Source organism: Tachyglossus aculeatus, chromosome 7, assembly GCF_015852505.1.
Source record: "Tachyglossus aculeatus isolate mTacAcu1 chromosome 7, mTacAcu1.pri, whole genome shotgun sequence".
NCBI lineage: Eukaryota > Metazoa > Chordata > Mammalia > Monotremata > Tachyglossidae > Tachyglossus > Tachyglossus aculeatus.
Window position 1 is genome coordinate 29,403,906 of NC_052072.1, and position 14,339 is coordinate 29,418,244.

A 14,339-nucleotide genomic window follows, 5' to 3' on the forward strand; every position below is an offset into this window, starting at 1 on the left:
TCTGAGACTCTAAGATCCCAGCTCCCCCAAACTCTTGAGATTCCCCCTTCTACCCAATTTACCCAGCAAGGAGAGACGGGCTGGGTTTGAGGGGGCTCTAGGGAAAGAAAGCCCTCCAAACTAGGGGTTCTGGACAATTTGCCCTTGATCCCGGCTACATCTGTAACCAGGCCAGAAGGAATGGGGGAACTTCTCAGCTGGCCTGAGACTTACTCAGTTCTTTTCCTCTGGATCTCCTTTCCTCCCACTCCCCTCCTGGGGGAGGACAAAGTGACACAGGAATAGCAGGGGACCTAAGGAATGGAGTAGGAGAGAAAGGCACCAGGATCCTGTTCTCATCTCCTGCCTCTGGGCCCCCAACTTCCGTTTATCTGACATCTAGGTAATCCCTGCTAACCAAAGGAGGGTTTGGAATTCAAACCGTGACTCCACAGGGGCCAGGGAAGACAAACTAGATTTATTTATCTGTTTGTCACATCTAGCTTTGCTCACTTAACTAGCCTACTGCAGACTAGGCCTACTCCCCCAGCAAATGGTTGCTCCTCTCAGGGCCTGGAGTGGGGTGGCCCAGGTGGTCCATGGGGCAATCAATCCACTGTGGGGAAGAGGAGGGGAAGGGCTTAGTGCTCAACTGGGAGGTGGGAACTCCACTTAACGATGTTGAAGTAGGGGACGTTCAGTTTCTTGCGGGTGTGGTCCATGTCCCGATGGTACAGGTAGCCACAGGTGGGTTTCTGCACTGTGTAGAATGGCATGAAGGAATTGGAATATTGTTGACTGTAGAAATGGAACTTGATGGATTCAGGCTTCTGGGATCCGGGGTCCACCACCACGGGCACATAGTCAAAGGCCACGGAACGTCTCTGTTGCCCCTGCAGGGATAGTTCTAGAACCTGCCTGGCCATTGGATTTCTCTGGGGGGTGGTCCAGAGGCAGGAGGGAAGGGGACAGAGAGAGAGAGAGAGAGAGAGAGAGAGAGAGAGAGAGAGAGAAATTGTTAAGCTCTGAGGCTTGGAAGGAGAGGGGTTAAGCTAAGAGGACTAGCGAGAGCTAGCTCTCTTCCTCCCTTCAAGGCCCTACTGAGAGCTCATCTCCTCCAGGAGGCCTTCCCAGACTGAGTCCCTTCCTTCCTCTCTCCCTCGTCCCCCTCTCCATCCCCTGCATCTTACCTCCTTCCCTTCCCCACAGCACCTGTATATATGTATATATGTTTGTACATATTTATTACTCCATTTATTTATTTATTTTACTTGTACCTATCTATTCTATTTATTTTATTTTGTTAGTATGTTTGGTTTTGTTCTCTGTCTCCCCCTTCTAGACTGTGAGCCCACTGTTGGGTAGGGACCGTCTCTATATGTTGCCAGCTTGTACTTCCCAAGCGCTTAGTACAGTGCTCTGCACACAGTAAGCGCTCAATAAATACGATTGATTGATTGACTGACTGTGGGAGAGAGAGCTGTGTTAGCATTTGATCTCTTCTCCCCAACATCTGGCCACATCTAACACAGGACCAGTGGCACTAGGAATTGGCAGGGATGGCGCTCCAGAGTATGTGCATGTTAATCATGTCAAAATGCAGAGATCCATCCTTCAACCTTGCCCCTCGCGACCCAGTAGGATCAGGTCAAGCTGGCTCTGCCTAGAAACTGGAGGGGTTGGGCCCGGGAGGGGTTGGGCCCAGCCTGGGCCTCAGCCCTGATTAACCAGGGGGCAGTGAGGAGGGTGACGGGGGGTAAGAAGGGTGGGGATCTAGTGAGGTTGGAGCCAACCCCTAGGTGCCTCTCTCCCCCTCCACACCCCATGCCTTGCAGACTTGTGGGGCGGGGTGGAATGGGGGTGCTGGCCCTGGAACTACCAGGTTAATTGCTGGCTCACCACCAGGCTCTGATTTTTCCAGTTTGTTTCGGAGCTGCCTGTGGACAGCCACGCCTGCCTGCCTTCCTGCCTGTGGAGAGGACGGCCGTCCTCCCGTGAGCCACTGACCGGCCCCTCTGACATCCCCCTGCCCCGCAGTACCCTGCTGGGGCTGTCTATTTTTGCTCTGACCTGCAGGCCTAACCCTCTTAGTCATGAAAGGAGGGATGAGGGATTGGCGGTGGGGAGAAGGGACCTCACTAATCTAGATAGGGCCCTCCCTGGCCACCACATCTCCACCTGGCTCTGCTCTGGCTCCCAGGGTGGATGGGATGAGGGCACGGAGGGAAGAATGGGGAGAGACCCTGCAGACTATGGAGCGACCCCAAAGGACCCCGCCACAGACCCAGGCCTTCTTGCCCAGGGGACTAATTTGAGTAAACAATCACGAAGGTTACTATCATACTGCACTTTGTGCCTAATTAATGTTTGTCTCCAATGAAGCCAAACCCACCTGACAGCTGGGTGTCAGGGCCTGAGAGAAATCAGACAGTGGGCATAAAAGAAAACAAGGGAGCAAGCCAATTAAACACCTTCTAGTTCTGCAGACTCTCACCTTCATGTTGGAGTCTGTGGGGCCCAGGGTCTGAGCTATCTGAGTTTGGTTGTGGCAGGCAGAGTGATACTCTGGAAATATCTGAACCCAGGAAGTAGCAAGGGGCAAAAGATGGGAGAGGCCAAGGGAGAAAGGGGCATCTGGGAATTTGGGTGGAGCAGATGAACATACTTTGGCTTAATGATTTTTGAAAAGGATTTGCATGGCTGGGTGAGCAATATATTTCTTGATTTTAGTTGAATTAATGCTGCTAACCTGCTCAGGAGGAAGAAGGGGAGGGAGAGAGAGGAAACTTATCTCTCCCCCTCTTGACTGTAAGCTTGTTATGGGCAGGAAGTGCGTCCACTAATTCTACTGTATTGTACTCTCCCAAGCACATAATAAGTGCTCAATAAATACCATTGATTGATTGACTAAGTAGAGTAGCATGCCCACTGGATAGAGCACAGGCCTGAGAATCAGAAGGAGCTGGGTTCTAACCTCGCCTCTGCCACTTGTCTGCTGTGTGACCTTGGGTAAATCACTTAACATTTCTGCGCTTCAGTTACCTCATCTGTAAAACGGGGATTTAAGACCATGAGCCCCATATGGGACATGAACAGTCTACAACCTGATTATCTTGCATCTACCCAGTACTTAGTACAGTGCCTGTCACAAAAGAAAAAAGAAAGAAAAAAAAGAGGCCCAGGAAGGGACAGACTCATGGGTTTCCCCATGAGCCTGGGGAGGGGGTGTCTAGAGAGCAACCCTAAGAGTTCTGATTCCCAGCCCAGGAGGCTTTTCCAGGGAGACCAGGCGGCTGACTCTTGCTCTTCGCTCTCTACCTTGAAACTGGGGTGGAGATAACGACTGAGGTGGAAGGGAAGGAGGTGGGGAGGGGAGGAGCTGGGGACTGTGGCAAAGAAAGTAGCCCACAGCAGGGCCATGGGCTTGGCCCTGCCTCATTCCTTGCCAAAGTCCAGTGGCCCCCACGGATGACTAAAGCTGGGAGAGACCAGCTCTGAGGCCCAGCTGTCCTGGAGCAGGGCTGGGGCTGGATAGGGTGGGTGTGCCCTTCATGCCACATATTTTCCAGGTTACCCAGCAGGTTTCATTAACCCTTTCCCCACCCGCTACAGCAGGCACCTGAACAAAACCCTTTTGTCAGGAAAGGGTGAGGAGGGGATGAGGAGAGGGGGAGCCATTTAATTCTTTAATCCACCAAGGAGAGAAAGAAAGAAATGTAGGGGGAAATGGCTCCAATGTCCACCGCTATCTTGGAACCCTTCATGTTTCCACTGCTCCAGGGCCTGACTGGTGAACCATGAAGATCTGGCTTCAGACTTCAGAGACACCCCCCTCAACACAAGACTTCTAAGACTACCAAGACACCCCTCTGCACAATAACAATTATAAAAATAGTAATTGTGGTATTTGTTAAGCAATTACTATGTGCCAGGCACTGTACTAAGTGCTGGGGTGGATAAAAGCAAATTAGTTTGGACACAGTCCCTGGCCCATATGGGGCTCACAGTCTCAATCCCTGTTTTACAGATTAGGGAACTAAGGCCCAGAGAAGTGGAGTGATTTGCCCAAGGTCACACAGCAGACAAGTGGCAGAGCTGGCACTAGAACCCAGGTCCTTCTGATTCCTAGGCCAGTCCTCTACCCACTAGGCCACACTGCTTCATGGGCCGGACTCCACAGAGAAACCGAGAGATAGACCCCAGCTGCGCCAACATAGTCCGGAGGAGCCAGGATGGACACAGCTTCATCAAAGAAGCAGGGAATCGCACAGCATTCAGAACTACTGGGAAAACAGGCTTGGGGAACATAGGAATACCGAGGCAGGCAGGGATTAAGGGCTTGAAGGAAGTGCTGGGAATAAGAGGGAACAACAGGGTGACCACAGACTAAGTGGCTGCTCTGGCCCAGTCCTAATGCTCTCCTTCTGTACTCCCCTCTCCTGCCAATTCTTTTCCCTGTGGGACCAGGTTCCCCAGGCATACTGGGGCAGCTCAGGGATGGAGTGGGAGACTTGGGAGTGGGAGAACTTATATTTTTCTGCCGTCGACCCCTGGCCCACGTCCTTCCCCTGGCCTGGAATGCCCTCCCTCCACACATCCGCCAAACTAGCTCTCTTCCTCCCTTCAAAGCCCTACTGAGAGCTCACCTCCTCCAGGAGGTTTTCCCAGACTGAGCCTCCTTTTCCCTCTCCTCCTCCCCTCCTCTCCCCATCGCCCCCCACCCTACCTCCTTCCCCTTCCCACAGCACTTGTATATATTTGTACATACTTATTACTCTATTTATTTTACTTGTACATATTTACTACTCTATTTTATTAATGATGTGCATATAGCTACAATTCTATTTATTCTGATGGTTTTGACACCTGTCTACAGGTTTTGTTTTGTTGTCTGTCTCCCCCTTCTAGACCGCTGTTGGGTAGGGACCATCTCTATATGTTGCCGACTTGTACTTCCCAAGCGCTTAGTATAGTGCTCTGCACACAGTAAGTGCTCAATAAATACTACTGAATGAATTAATGAACTGGTGCGGGGGGACGGGCTGAGAGGGGAGAGTGGGAAGGCTTCTGACTGGATAGAGGTGAGTCTTGGGGGATCAGAGATGGACTGGAGCCATCCCTTGACCCCCTGTTCTAACTGGTGCCTAGGGAAGGTTATAGCTGAGAGAGGGAGTATAAAATGGCTCCCCTGGCCCTTGGCAAGCAGTCTGCACCTCCCTACTCTGCCAGCCAGTTGGCAGAGGCAGGGTCTGTGATGTCACCCTGCTCCTTCCCTGCCACACTGAGCTGCCTCCCGGGCGATGCCATACCGAGTGGGGCATCCTTGCAGGCAGGTCCTCCTGCTGTGTCAGGGCCTTGGCACCGAAGGAGAGGATCTGATCTAGAAGGATCCCCAGGGATTAGCTGAGCCTGGGTGGGGCCAGGGACATTGTGACTCTCCAGCAGCATCATTCATTGTCTTCCTCCAATTCTACTGGAGGCCCGGTTGGCAACCAGCCTGGGCACTGCCAGAGGAGCACTTTCCTGGGACCCTCATGTGAAGTCTCCTCAGGCCCAAGCCCTCTTGTTCTGGGGACCCATTCTGTTGTCTTTTTTTTTTTAATGTTTGTTAAGTCCTTACTCTGTGCCAGGCACTCTACTAAATGCTGGGGTAGGTACAAGATAATCGGGTTGGACGCAGTCCATGTTCCATAAGGGCTCACAATATTAACCCCTATTAGATGATGTAATGAAAGCACAGAGAAGTTAAGTAACTTGCAGACAAGTGGCAAAGCTGGCATTAGAACCCAGGTCCTTCTGTCTCCCAGGCCTGTGCTCTATCCACTAAGCCACACTGCTTCTCCAAGAACCTGAAGGATCCCATTTAATTTTAAATCTGGGACTGTTTCTACATCTGGGAACAGTGTGTTTGGTTCTCACCTGGGACTGACTGGAGACCTGGGGAAATCCTCCCTGACTCACACTTTGCAACTGAAGCAGTTTGGCCCGGTAGAAAGAACAGAGGTCTGGGAATCAGAAGACCTGGTAATAATCCTGGCTATGAAATTCATTTGATTTGTGACTTTAGGCAGGTCACTTAATTTCCCTGGGTCTTAGGCTCCTCATCTGTAAAAATGGGGATTCGGTAACTGTTCTCCCTCCCTCTTAGACTGTGGACCCCATGTGGGACAGACTGTGTCTGAACTGACTATTTTGTATCTACCCCAGCCCTTAGTACAGAGTTTGGCACACAGCAATACCACCACTATTGGTTCTAGACTAGGGTTGGGGTCAGTTCTAGGCGTGGAGTTACACGATTTGGATGATTCTTCCTTCAAAGAGCTTCGGCTGCTCTGCCTTTTCCTTGCCACCCAAATTGTCACCACCTTGGTTCGCCCCTCTTCACACCATGCTTACACAACTGCATCAGCCTCCTTGCTGGTCTTCCTACCTCCAGCCTCTCTCCCTTGCTCCTTCTAAATTAGACAAAAATTCCTTACCCCTTCTTACCTTTCATCTCCCCTCTCTCCTCACACATTAGTCCCCACCTCACACTTTGCTCTTTTTTTTTGATGGCATTTGTTAAGCACTTACTATGTGCAAATCACTGTTCTAAGTCCTGGGGGAGGATACAAGGTGAACACGTTGTCCCACGTGGGGCTCACAGTCTTAATCCCCATTTTACAGATGAGCTAACTGAGGCTCAGAGAAGTGACTTTCCCAAGGTCACACCCAAGCCTCCTTCCTATCTGTACCTTGCTCTCACCTTGTCAGCCTCCAATACCTGAAGAACACTATTCCCCTGGCCAGGAATTCCTTTCCCCACAAATCCACCAGATTTCAGTTCTCCTTCTTTCAACGTTCTCCTTAAATCCCACCTTCCCAATTAGTTTTCCCTCATTAATTATCCTCATTAATAATCATATTACCACAGCAGCAGTCTCTTGCACCTATGTCCCATCCTCAGCACTTGTGTTTACTGAACATCTTGACTGAATATTCAGTTTATTATTCAGATTTCACTGTGTGTACATACATTTACATCTCCCCCTGTAGACAGGGTATGTTCTGTTCAATCATATTTATTGAGCACTTACTGAGTGCAGAGCACTGTACTAAGCACTTGGAAGGTACAATTTAGCAATAGAGACCTTTCCAAATATTTAATGCACGATGTTCATTAGCTGCTCAATAAATAGCAATATTAATCAATCAACTTATTCATTTGTATCTACCTCAGTGCTTAAAACAATGCTTGACTCATTCATTCTTTCATTCATTTGTTCAACTATTTATTGACCACTTATTGTGAAGTAGCGTGGCTTAGTGGAAAGAGCAAAGGCTTGGGAGTCAGAGGTCATGGGTTCTAATCCTGGCTCCACCAATTATCAGCTTTGTTACTTTGGGCATGTCACTTAACTTCTCTTTGCCTCAGTTACCTCATCTATAAAATGGGGATTAAGACTGTGAGCCTAAGTGGGGCAACCTGATTACCTTATATCTATCCCAGTGCTTAGAACAGTGCTTGTCACATAGTAAGTACTTAATAGATACCATTATTATTATTATTATTATTATTATTATTATTAAATCACTGTACTAAGTGCTTGGGAAAGTGCAATATTACAATAAATAGGCACATTCCCTGCCCACAACAGGCTTACAAACTAGAGGGGGAGACATACATTAATATGAATAAATTACTGATATGCACATAAGTGCTGTGGGTCTTACACACAGTACGCACCTAACAAATACCATAAAAAATGGTATTTATTGAGCAGTTACTGTGTGCAGCACACTGTACTAAACAATACTAATACTACAACTACACTGAGAAGCAGTGTGGGCTAATGGATTGAGCATGGGCATGGGAGTCAGAAGAACCTGGGTTCTAATACTGGCTCAGCCACTTGCATGCTGTGTGACCTTGGGCAAGGCACTTAACTTCTCTGTGCCTCAGTTTTCTCATCTGTAAAATGGGGATTAAGACTGTGAGCTCCATATAGGACAGAGACTGAGTACAACCTGATTTGCTTATACTCACCCCAGCACTTAGTACAATCCTTGGCACATAGAAAGCACTTAACAAATACCTACACACACACACACACACACACACACACACACACACACACACACACACACACATATACACACATACATATTATACTATACATAAATACACTATCAATCAATTAATAGTATTTTCTGAGTACTCACTGTATGCAGATCACTGTACTTAGCTCTTGGGAGAGTACAATGTAACAGAGTTGGTAGACATGTTCCCTGCCCACAGTGAACATACAGTCCAGAAAGGGAGATGGACATTAATATAAATACATTATTACAGATATATACATAAGTGCTGTGGTTGAGGGAGGGATGAATAGAGGATGCAAATCCAAGTGCAAGGGAGATACAGAAGGTAGTGAATGGGAGAAGACATGAGGGCTTAGTTGGCTTCATCAAGGAGATGTGGTTTTAATAAGGCTTTGAGGTTGGGGAGAATGATCATCTTGTTGAATATGAAGAGGGAGAGAGGTCCAGTGCAAAAGGACATGGGTCGATGGCAAGATTGATGAGGTTGAGGTACAGTGAGTAGGTTGACATTAGAGGAGCGAAGTGAGTTGGCTGGATTGTAGTAAGAAATCAGAGAGGTAAGGCAGGAGGAGGCAAGGTGATTGAGTGTTTTAAAGCCAAAGGTAAGGATCTGTTTGATTTGGAGATGGATGGGGCAACCACTGGAGGTTCTTGAGAAGTGGGAAAACATGGACTGAATAGTTTTGTAGAAAAGCAATCCAGGCAGCAGAGTGAAGTATGGACAGGAGTGGGGAGCGACAGAAAGAAGGGAAGTCAGCAAAGGAGACTGATACAGTAATCAAGGAGGGATAGAATAAGTGCTTGGATAAACATGGTAGCAGTTTGGATGGTAAAGAAAGAAAAGATTTTAGCAATGTTGTGAAGGTTGAACTGAAAGGATTTGGTGACAGACTGAATGTGTGGGTTGAGATGAATCGAGGACAATACCTAAGATTACAAGCTTGTGAGACGGGGAGGATGGTTGTGCTGTCTGCAGTGATGCTAACGTCAGGGGGAAGACAGGGTTTTGGTGGGAATAAGAGAAGTTCTATCTTGGACATGCTGAGTTTAAGGTGCCTTGATAGGGCTGTCCTGAAGGCAGGAGGAAATGTGAGATTGCAGATAGGGAGAGAGATCAGGGCTGGAGACGTAGATTCGGGAATCATCCGCATAGAGATGGTAGCTGAAGTCATTGGGGCAAAGTATATAGTGGGGGGATCCAGAACTGAGTCTTTAAGCACTACTACAGTTAGAGGGTGGGAGGCAGAGGAGGAGCCTGCGAAAGAGACTATGAGAGGTCCGAGGGATAGAAGGAGAATCAGGAGAGGACAGTGTCAGTGAAGCCACTCTACTACTAATACTACTACTAGATTTGGGGCTAATATGAAAAGAAAAGCCCCTCCCTGCCCACATACCCACACCCTGGCGAGCTCCCTGGCTCAGATGCCATCTCATGCTTACTGCTTCCCCATGCTGCCTTAAGCATCATCTGACCCCATCATCTCAAAAGTTGGAGGGGAAGTCTTCCCACCCCCTCTGCTCTCTGTCTTCTCCCTGGGCCTACATCCTCTCCTGCAGCTCCGTTAGTTTTCACAAACTCAGTGACCCTTAACCAAGCTCCAATTCCAGACTTAATCATTGTGGTATTTATTAAGCGCTTACTATATGCTATGTACTTACCTATCAAGTTGGACCCAATGCTGGTCAATCAATCAGTTTATCATGTTTATTGAGCATTTACTATGTGCAGAGCACTGTACTAACCACTTGGGCAAGTACAGTACAACAATAAACCGATACGTACCCTGCCCACAACAAGCTTAAAGTCTAGTGGGAGTCGGGGGAGACAGATAATATAAATGGATAAGTTACATATATGTACATAAGTGCTTTGGGGCTGGGAGGGAGGATGAACAGAGGGAGCAAGTCAGGGCGACACAAAAGCAGGAGGGAGAAGAGGAATGGGGGGCTTAGTCAGGGAAGGCCTCTTGGAAGAGTTGTGCTTTCAATAAGACTTTGAAAGTGGGGGAGAGTAATTGATGAGGGAACAGAGGCACAGAGAAATGGTGTCTTGCCCGGGGTCACAAAGCTGGCAAGGGGCAGAGATGAGAACCCAAGTCCGCAGACTTCCAAGCCCATGCTCTTTCCTTTAGGCCACCATGCCCCTTCATCATTCTCAGAGGAGAAATATAATGAGGAATCCACAGCCTCTCAACTGGAATCCAAACTATGTTAGTGACACATCAAAATGTCTGGGGGAGGGGAGAAAACATCAAGCCAGACAGAAGGAAGCCTGCAATTTCATAACCTAAAAAGATTCCGGGCTTGCCCTGGGCAGGGAAATTTGTATTTATTTATTTACTTTCTTGGTGGGCCAGGAGTGTTGGTCAGAGGATGGAGGGGGAGAAGAGGGATTGTGAGGTTTGGGCCTCCAGGGCTGGGCAGGTGTGGGGTTAAGGTGTTTGTGACTTGTGTTCAATCCCATATCTTGCCTCCTGTTGGTAACGAGCCCATAATGACAGAGCAAGTGGAGGGGTGGGAGGAGGAAGCAATAACAAGAAGGAGAAAAATAATACTCATTGGGCTGTTTTTTCACTCCCCTATGACCAGTGCACTCAAGAGCCATTTGGAGGTATTAACACCTTCCCCTGGGGGAAGAGGCAAGAGGCAGGCCGCCTCTGCCTTTTCTTGCTCCTTCATAGAGAGGAGGCCAATATCACAGGACTGACGCTGGGCAAGTGGGAGCCCCAGGAGGGTCACTAGGCAGGTAGGGGAGTCGGTGGTGGGGAAAATTAAGGACTTTTATAACCCATCCTCCTATCGGGTCAATATCCTGTCATTACATTCTGCTCTTCCTGGAGGGTCTCCAGACAGGTATAAGTGCCATTTTTCATTCACTCACCCGAGAAGCAGCGTGGCTCTGTGGAAAGAGCACGGGCTTTGGAGTCAGAGGTCATGGGTTCGAATCCTGGCTCTGCCAATTGTCAGCTGTGTGAATTTGGGCAAGTCACTTAACTTCTCTGTGCCTCAGTTCCCTCATCTGTAAAATGGGGATTAAGACTGTGAGCTCCATGTGGGACAACCTGATCACCTTGTAACCTCCCCAGCGCTTAGAACAGTGCTTTGCACATAGTAAGTGCTTAATAAATGCCATTATTATTATTATTGAGTGCTTATTGTGTGCAGAACACTGTACTAAGTGCTTGAGAGACTACAATACAACAATAAACAGACAAGGATTTTACAGTCCAGAGGATTTTGAAATAGGTGTGTTGGGGGGGGGTGTACAATTAATCAACCAATGGTATTTATTGAGCGCTTACCGTGGAGTCAGAGCTTTTGGGGTGGCAGTGCCAGCGGGATGGGATTGGAAATAGTAGTCAGACTTCAAAGAGCTAGCAGATTTTCTGAGACCTATTCAGAGGCTCTTAGATCACATCCACCTGGGCCTCGCTTCCACCAAGGAGGGTGGTGGTTAAGGAGTGGAGCTACTTGCCAGTACAGGTTGATCCACAACTCAAACCTCCCCGGAAAAGGCTTTTCACTTCCGCAGCTCCTGCATTACTCTGTAAATATTTTTATGTCTTTCTCCTCCATAGAGTGTAACTTCCTTGTGGCTGCATGGGAATGTGTCATTTGCTAATTTTGTACTTCTCAAGTTCTCGTACAATCAATCAATCACATTTATTGAGCACTTACTGTACGCAGAGCACTTAGGAGAGTTCAGTCCACCTGCCCCCAGTGAGTGCTCAATAAATTCTACTACTAATATAAGATTTTTTTCTCCCAATTTTTCTGGTCTTCCCAGAAATTGGTGACCTTGGTGGGCAAAACAGTGGTTTCTCCCACCCCTCTTGTCTGTCCCTCTTGCCCAATACCACCCTCCCAAGGCCAAGGAATGACCAGTCCCTTGGCAGAGTCAGAAGAGAGGCCATGGAGACAGAGCCCTAGATGGCTGCTTTCGCTCACCATGGTTGAACTTACTATCTGGAATGGGTCATTTTAAAGATCTTTTTTCCATCCCAAATCCTTCACACCTCACTAGCCCTACTCCAAACAGGTCAGATTCCCCCTCGGACTCCCACAGATCACCAGGCTGACCACCTGCTTCCAGCATCCCCACCATGTGGCCCTTGCGTTCCTTTTGCCTCCCTTCCCTCTCAGAGAACCATCCCTCAAGGTGAACACTTGGCCAAAAACTTGACCTTTTTTTAAAAGAAGGAGCAGTGACCACCCAACCACTCTTTAGAGAAACCCTGAGGAGATCTGAGTGGGACTTTGTTGCCAAATTGTACTTCCCAAGCACTTAGTACAGTGCTCTGCACAGAGTAAGCGCTCAATAAAGATGATTGAATGAATGACTTTGGCAAAAATGGGAAGGCTTTGGGAAGGGAGTGTCGATTCTGGGCTACATCTTCCATCTGGAATTGGAGATTCCCTCCAATAAAGTTTGCTTGCCCTGGTTATAGGAAATTATGGGGCTGTGACTTAATTACAGGAATGGTGCTTTTGTCTTTTTCAATGGGAGCCCTGTCATTTGGCTGTTTCTTTTACTTGGGCAGCAGGTGTTGGTCATGATTAGCAGGGTGACGTTTGGGGGAGGTGCCGAGGCTCAACAAAAGACTGGGCTGAAAATAGAATTAGGCCTGGTGACCCTCAGTGACCAGGCAATAACTCAGGAAAAGGTGGAATTGGAGAGAGCAGGGTTAAGGGAGCTACCTCACTCTTTATTCTCCTACCCCCACCCGTCAATCAATCAATCAATCATATTTATTGAGCGCTTACTGTGTGCAGAGCACTGTACTAAGCGCTTGGGAAGTACAAGTTGGCAACATATAGAGACAGTTCCAACCCAACAGTGGACTCACACCCCTAACTCGTGTTGCCCCTCCCCACATCATATCACACCTCTCCACATTCATATCCCTCCTAAAATCCCACCTTTTGATTTCCCAGCACCCTGAGCCATGTCATCCCTTCAGCCAACTCTAGCTCTCCTCTATAGCACTCATGCATGTGCATGTATCAATTATTTACCCTGACCACTCAAATTGTAAAGATATCGATGTGCGTCTCCCCACATCACAGCATAAACTCCTTGTGGGAAGGGAACGTGACACCTCATTTTGAGCAGGAAATGTGTCTGTTTATTGTTAATAGTGCGCTTTCCCAAGTGCTTAGTACAGTGCTTTGCACACAGTAAGTGTTCAATGAATACAATTGATTGAGTCAACTTTGTTCTGCACTTCCCAACCACCTGGATTCAAATCATTGAATAATTCTCCATGACTCAGTTCTTTAACTGTAAAATGAGCATAACTTTCAGATTATCAAGGAAATAAATTTCCAGGAAAGGGCAGTGGTGACTGCGACTTCATAGGAAGCAAGATTCAAATATACTCCCTTCCATAGCCTTCCTTTCAATAGCTCTTTACAAACCAGAGCGAGGTGACTAGAAGAAGAGGAAGAAACCCCAGTATTCACAGGTGCTGCAGCAGTTTAGAGGGAGGGGAAGAATGTGGAGCAAGCAAATGGCCCCCTAAAATTATTCCCTGCCAGCTGGCTCACAAATCTGGACTAGAAAAGGAAATATCAGCCCAATGGTAAAGTAAGAGGCCGTTGGGGATTGTGAGAGGAGGCTGCAGGAAGAGTGAAGCCCAGTCTGTGATTCTGAGAAACAGCGTGGCTTAGTGGAAAGGGTATGGGACTCAGAAGACTTGGGTTCCGATCCCCTCTCTGCTGCTTACTTGCTGTGTGACCCTGGGTAAGTCACTTAACTTCTTTGTGCCTCAGTTTCTTCATTTACAAAGCAGAAATAAAATGCCTGTTCTCCCGCCTACTTAAACAGAGAGAACCATGTGGGACAGAGACTGTGCCTGACCTGAATACCTTGAATCTATTTCAGTGCTTAATATAGTGCTTGGCACAGAGTAAGCACTTAAATACCAAAATTATGATTATTCTGCATGACCTGTTTGTCAAATCTAATGGAGTCTACTCTATCTTAATTCCCCTCGACTGCCTCTAATGCTGGGGACCACTCCCACTTCCTGCTGTTCTTATGTACATTTCAATTTGCACACTTCACCACATATCTATTGCCAGTTTTTCCTTCCTCCAGTCTGTAAGTCAGATAGCATCCATCATCCCCATTAGATTGCACACTCCATGAAGGCAGAAATTGAGTTTTTTATTTCTACTATACTCTCCTACGAACTCAGCTCGGGGCTCTGCATACAGAAGCCACGCAATAAATATCATTCATTGATTGGAGTCTCAGTGTTAACTGAATAAGGTAG

The 14,339-nt window shown here is 47.8% G+C and overlaps 1 protein-coding gene across 1 annotated transcript; it reads right to left on the reverse strand.

The window, feature by feature from the left end:
• Positions 1 to 438: 438 nt before the first annotated feature.
• On the reverse strand, positions 439 to 5,369 carry GUCA1ANB (GUCA1A neighbor). The gene is made up of 2 exons (XM_038749818.1): positions 5,289 to 5,369; positions 439 to 914 (listed from the first exon to the last, which is right to left on the reverse strand). Exons 1-2 carry the CDS (start codon positions 5,298 to 5,300, stop codon positions 621 to 623), a joined length of 306 nt encoding a protein of 101 aa, XP_038605746.1. The 5' UTR covers positions 5,301 to 5,369; the 3' UTR covers positions 439 to 620.
• Between the last annotated feature and the right edge of the window lie 8,970 nt (positions 5,370 to 14,339).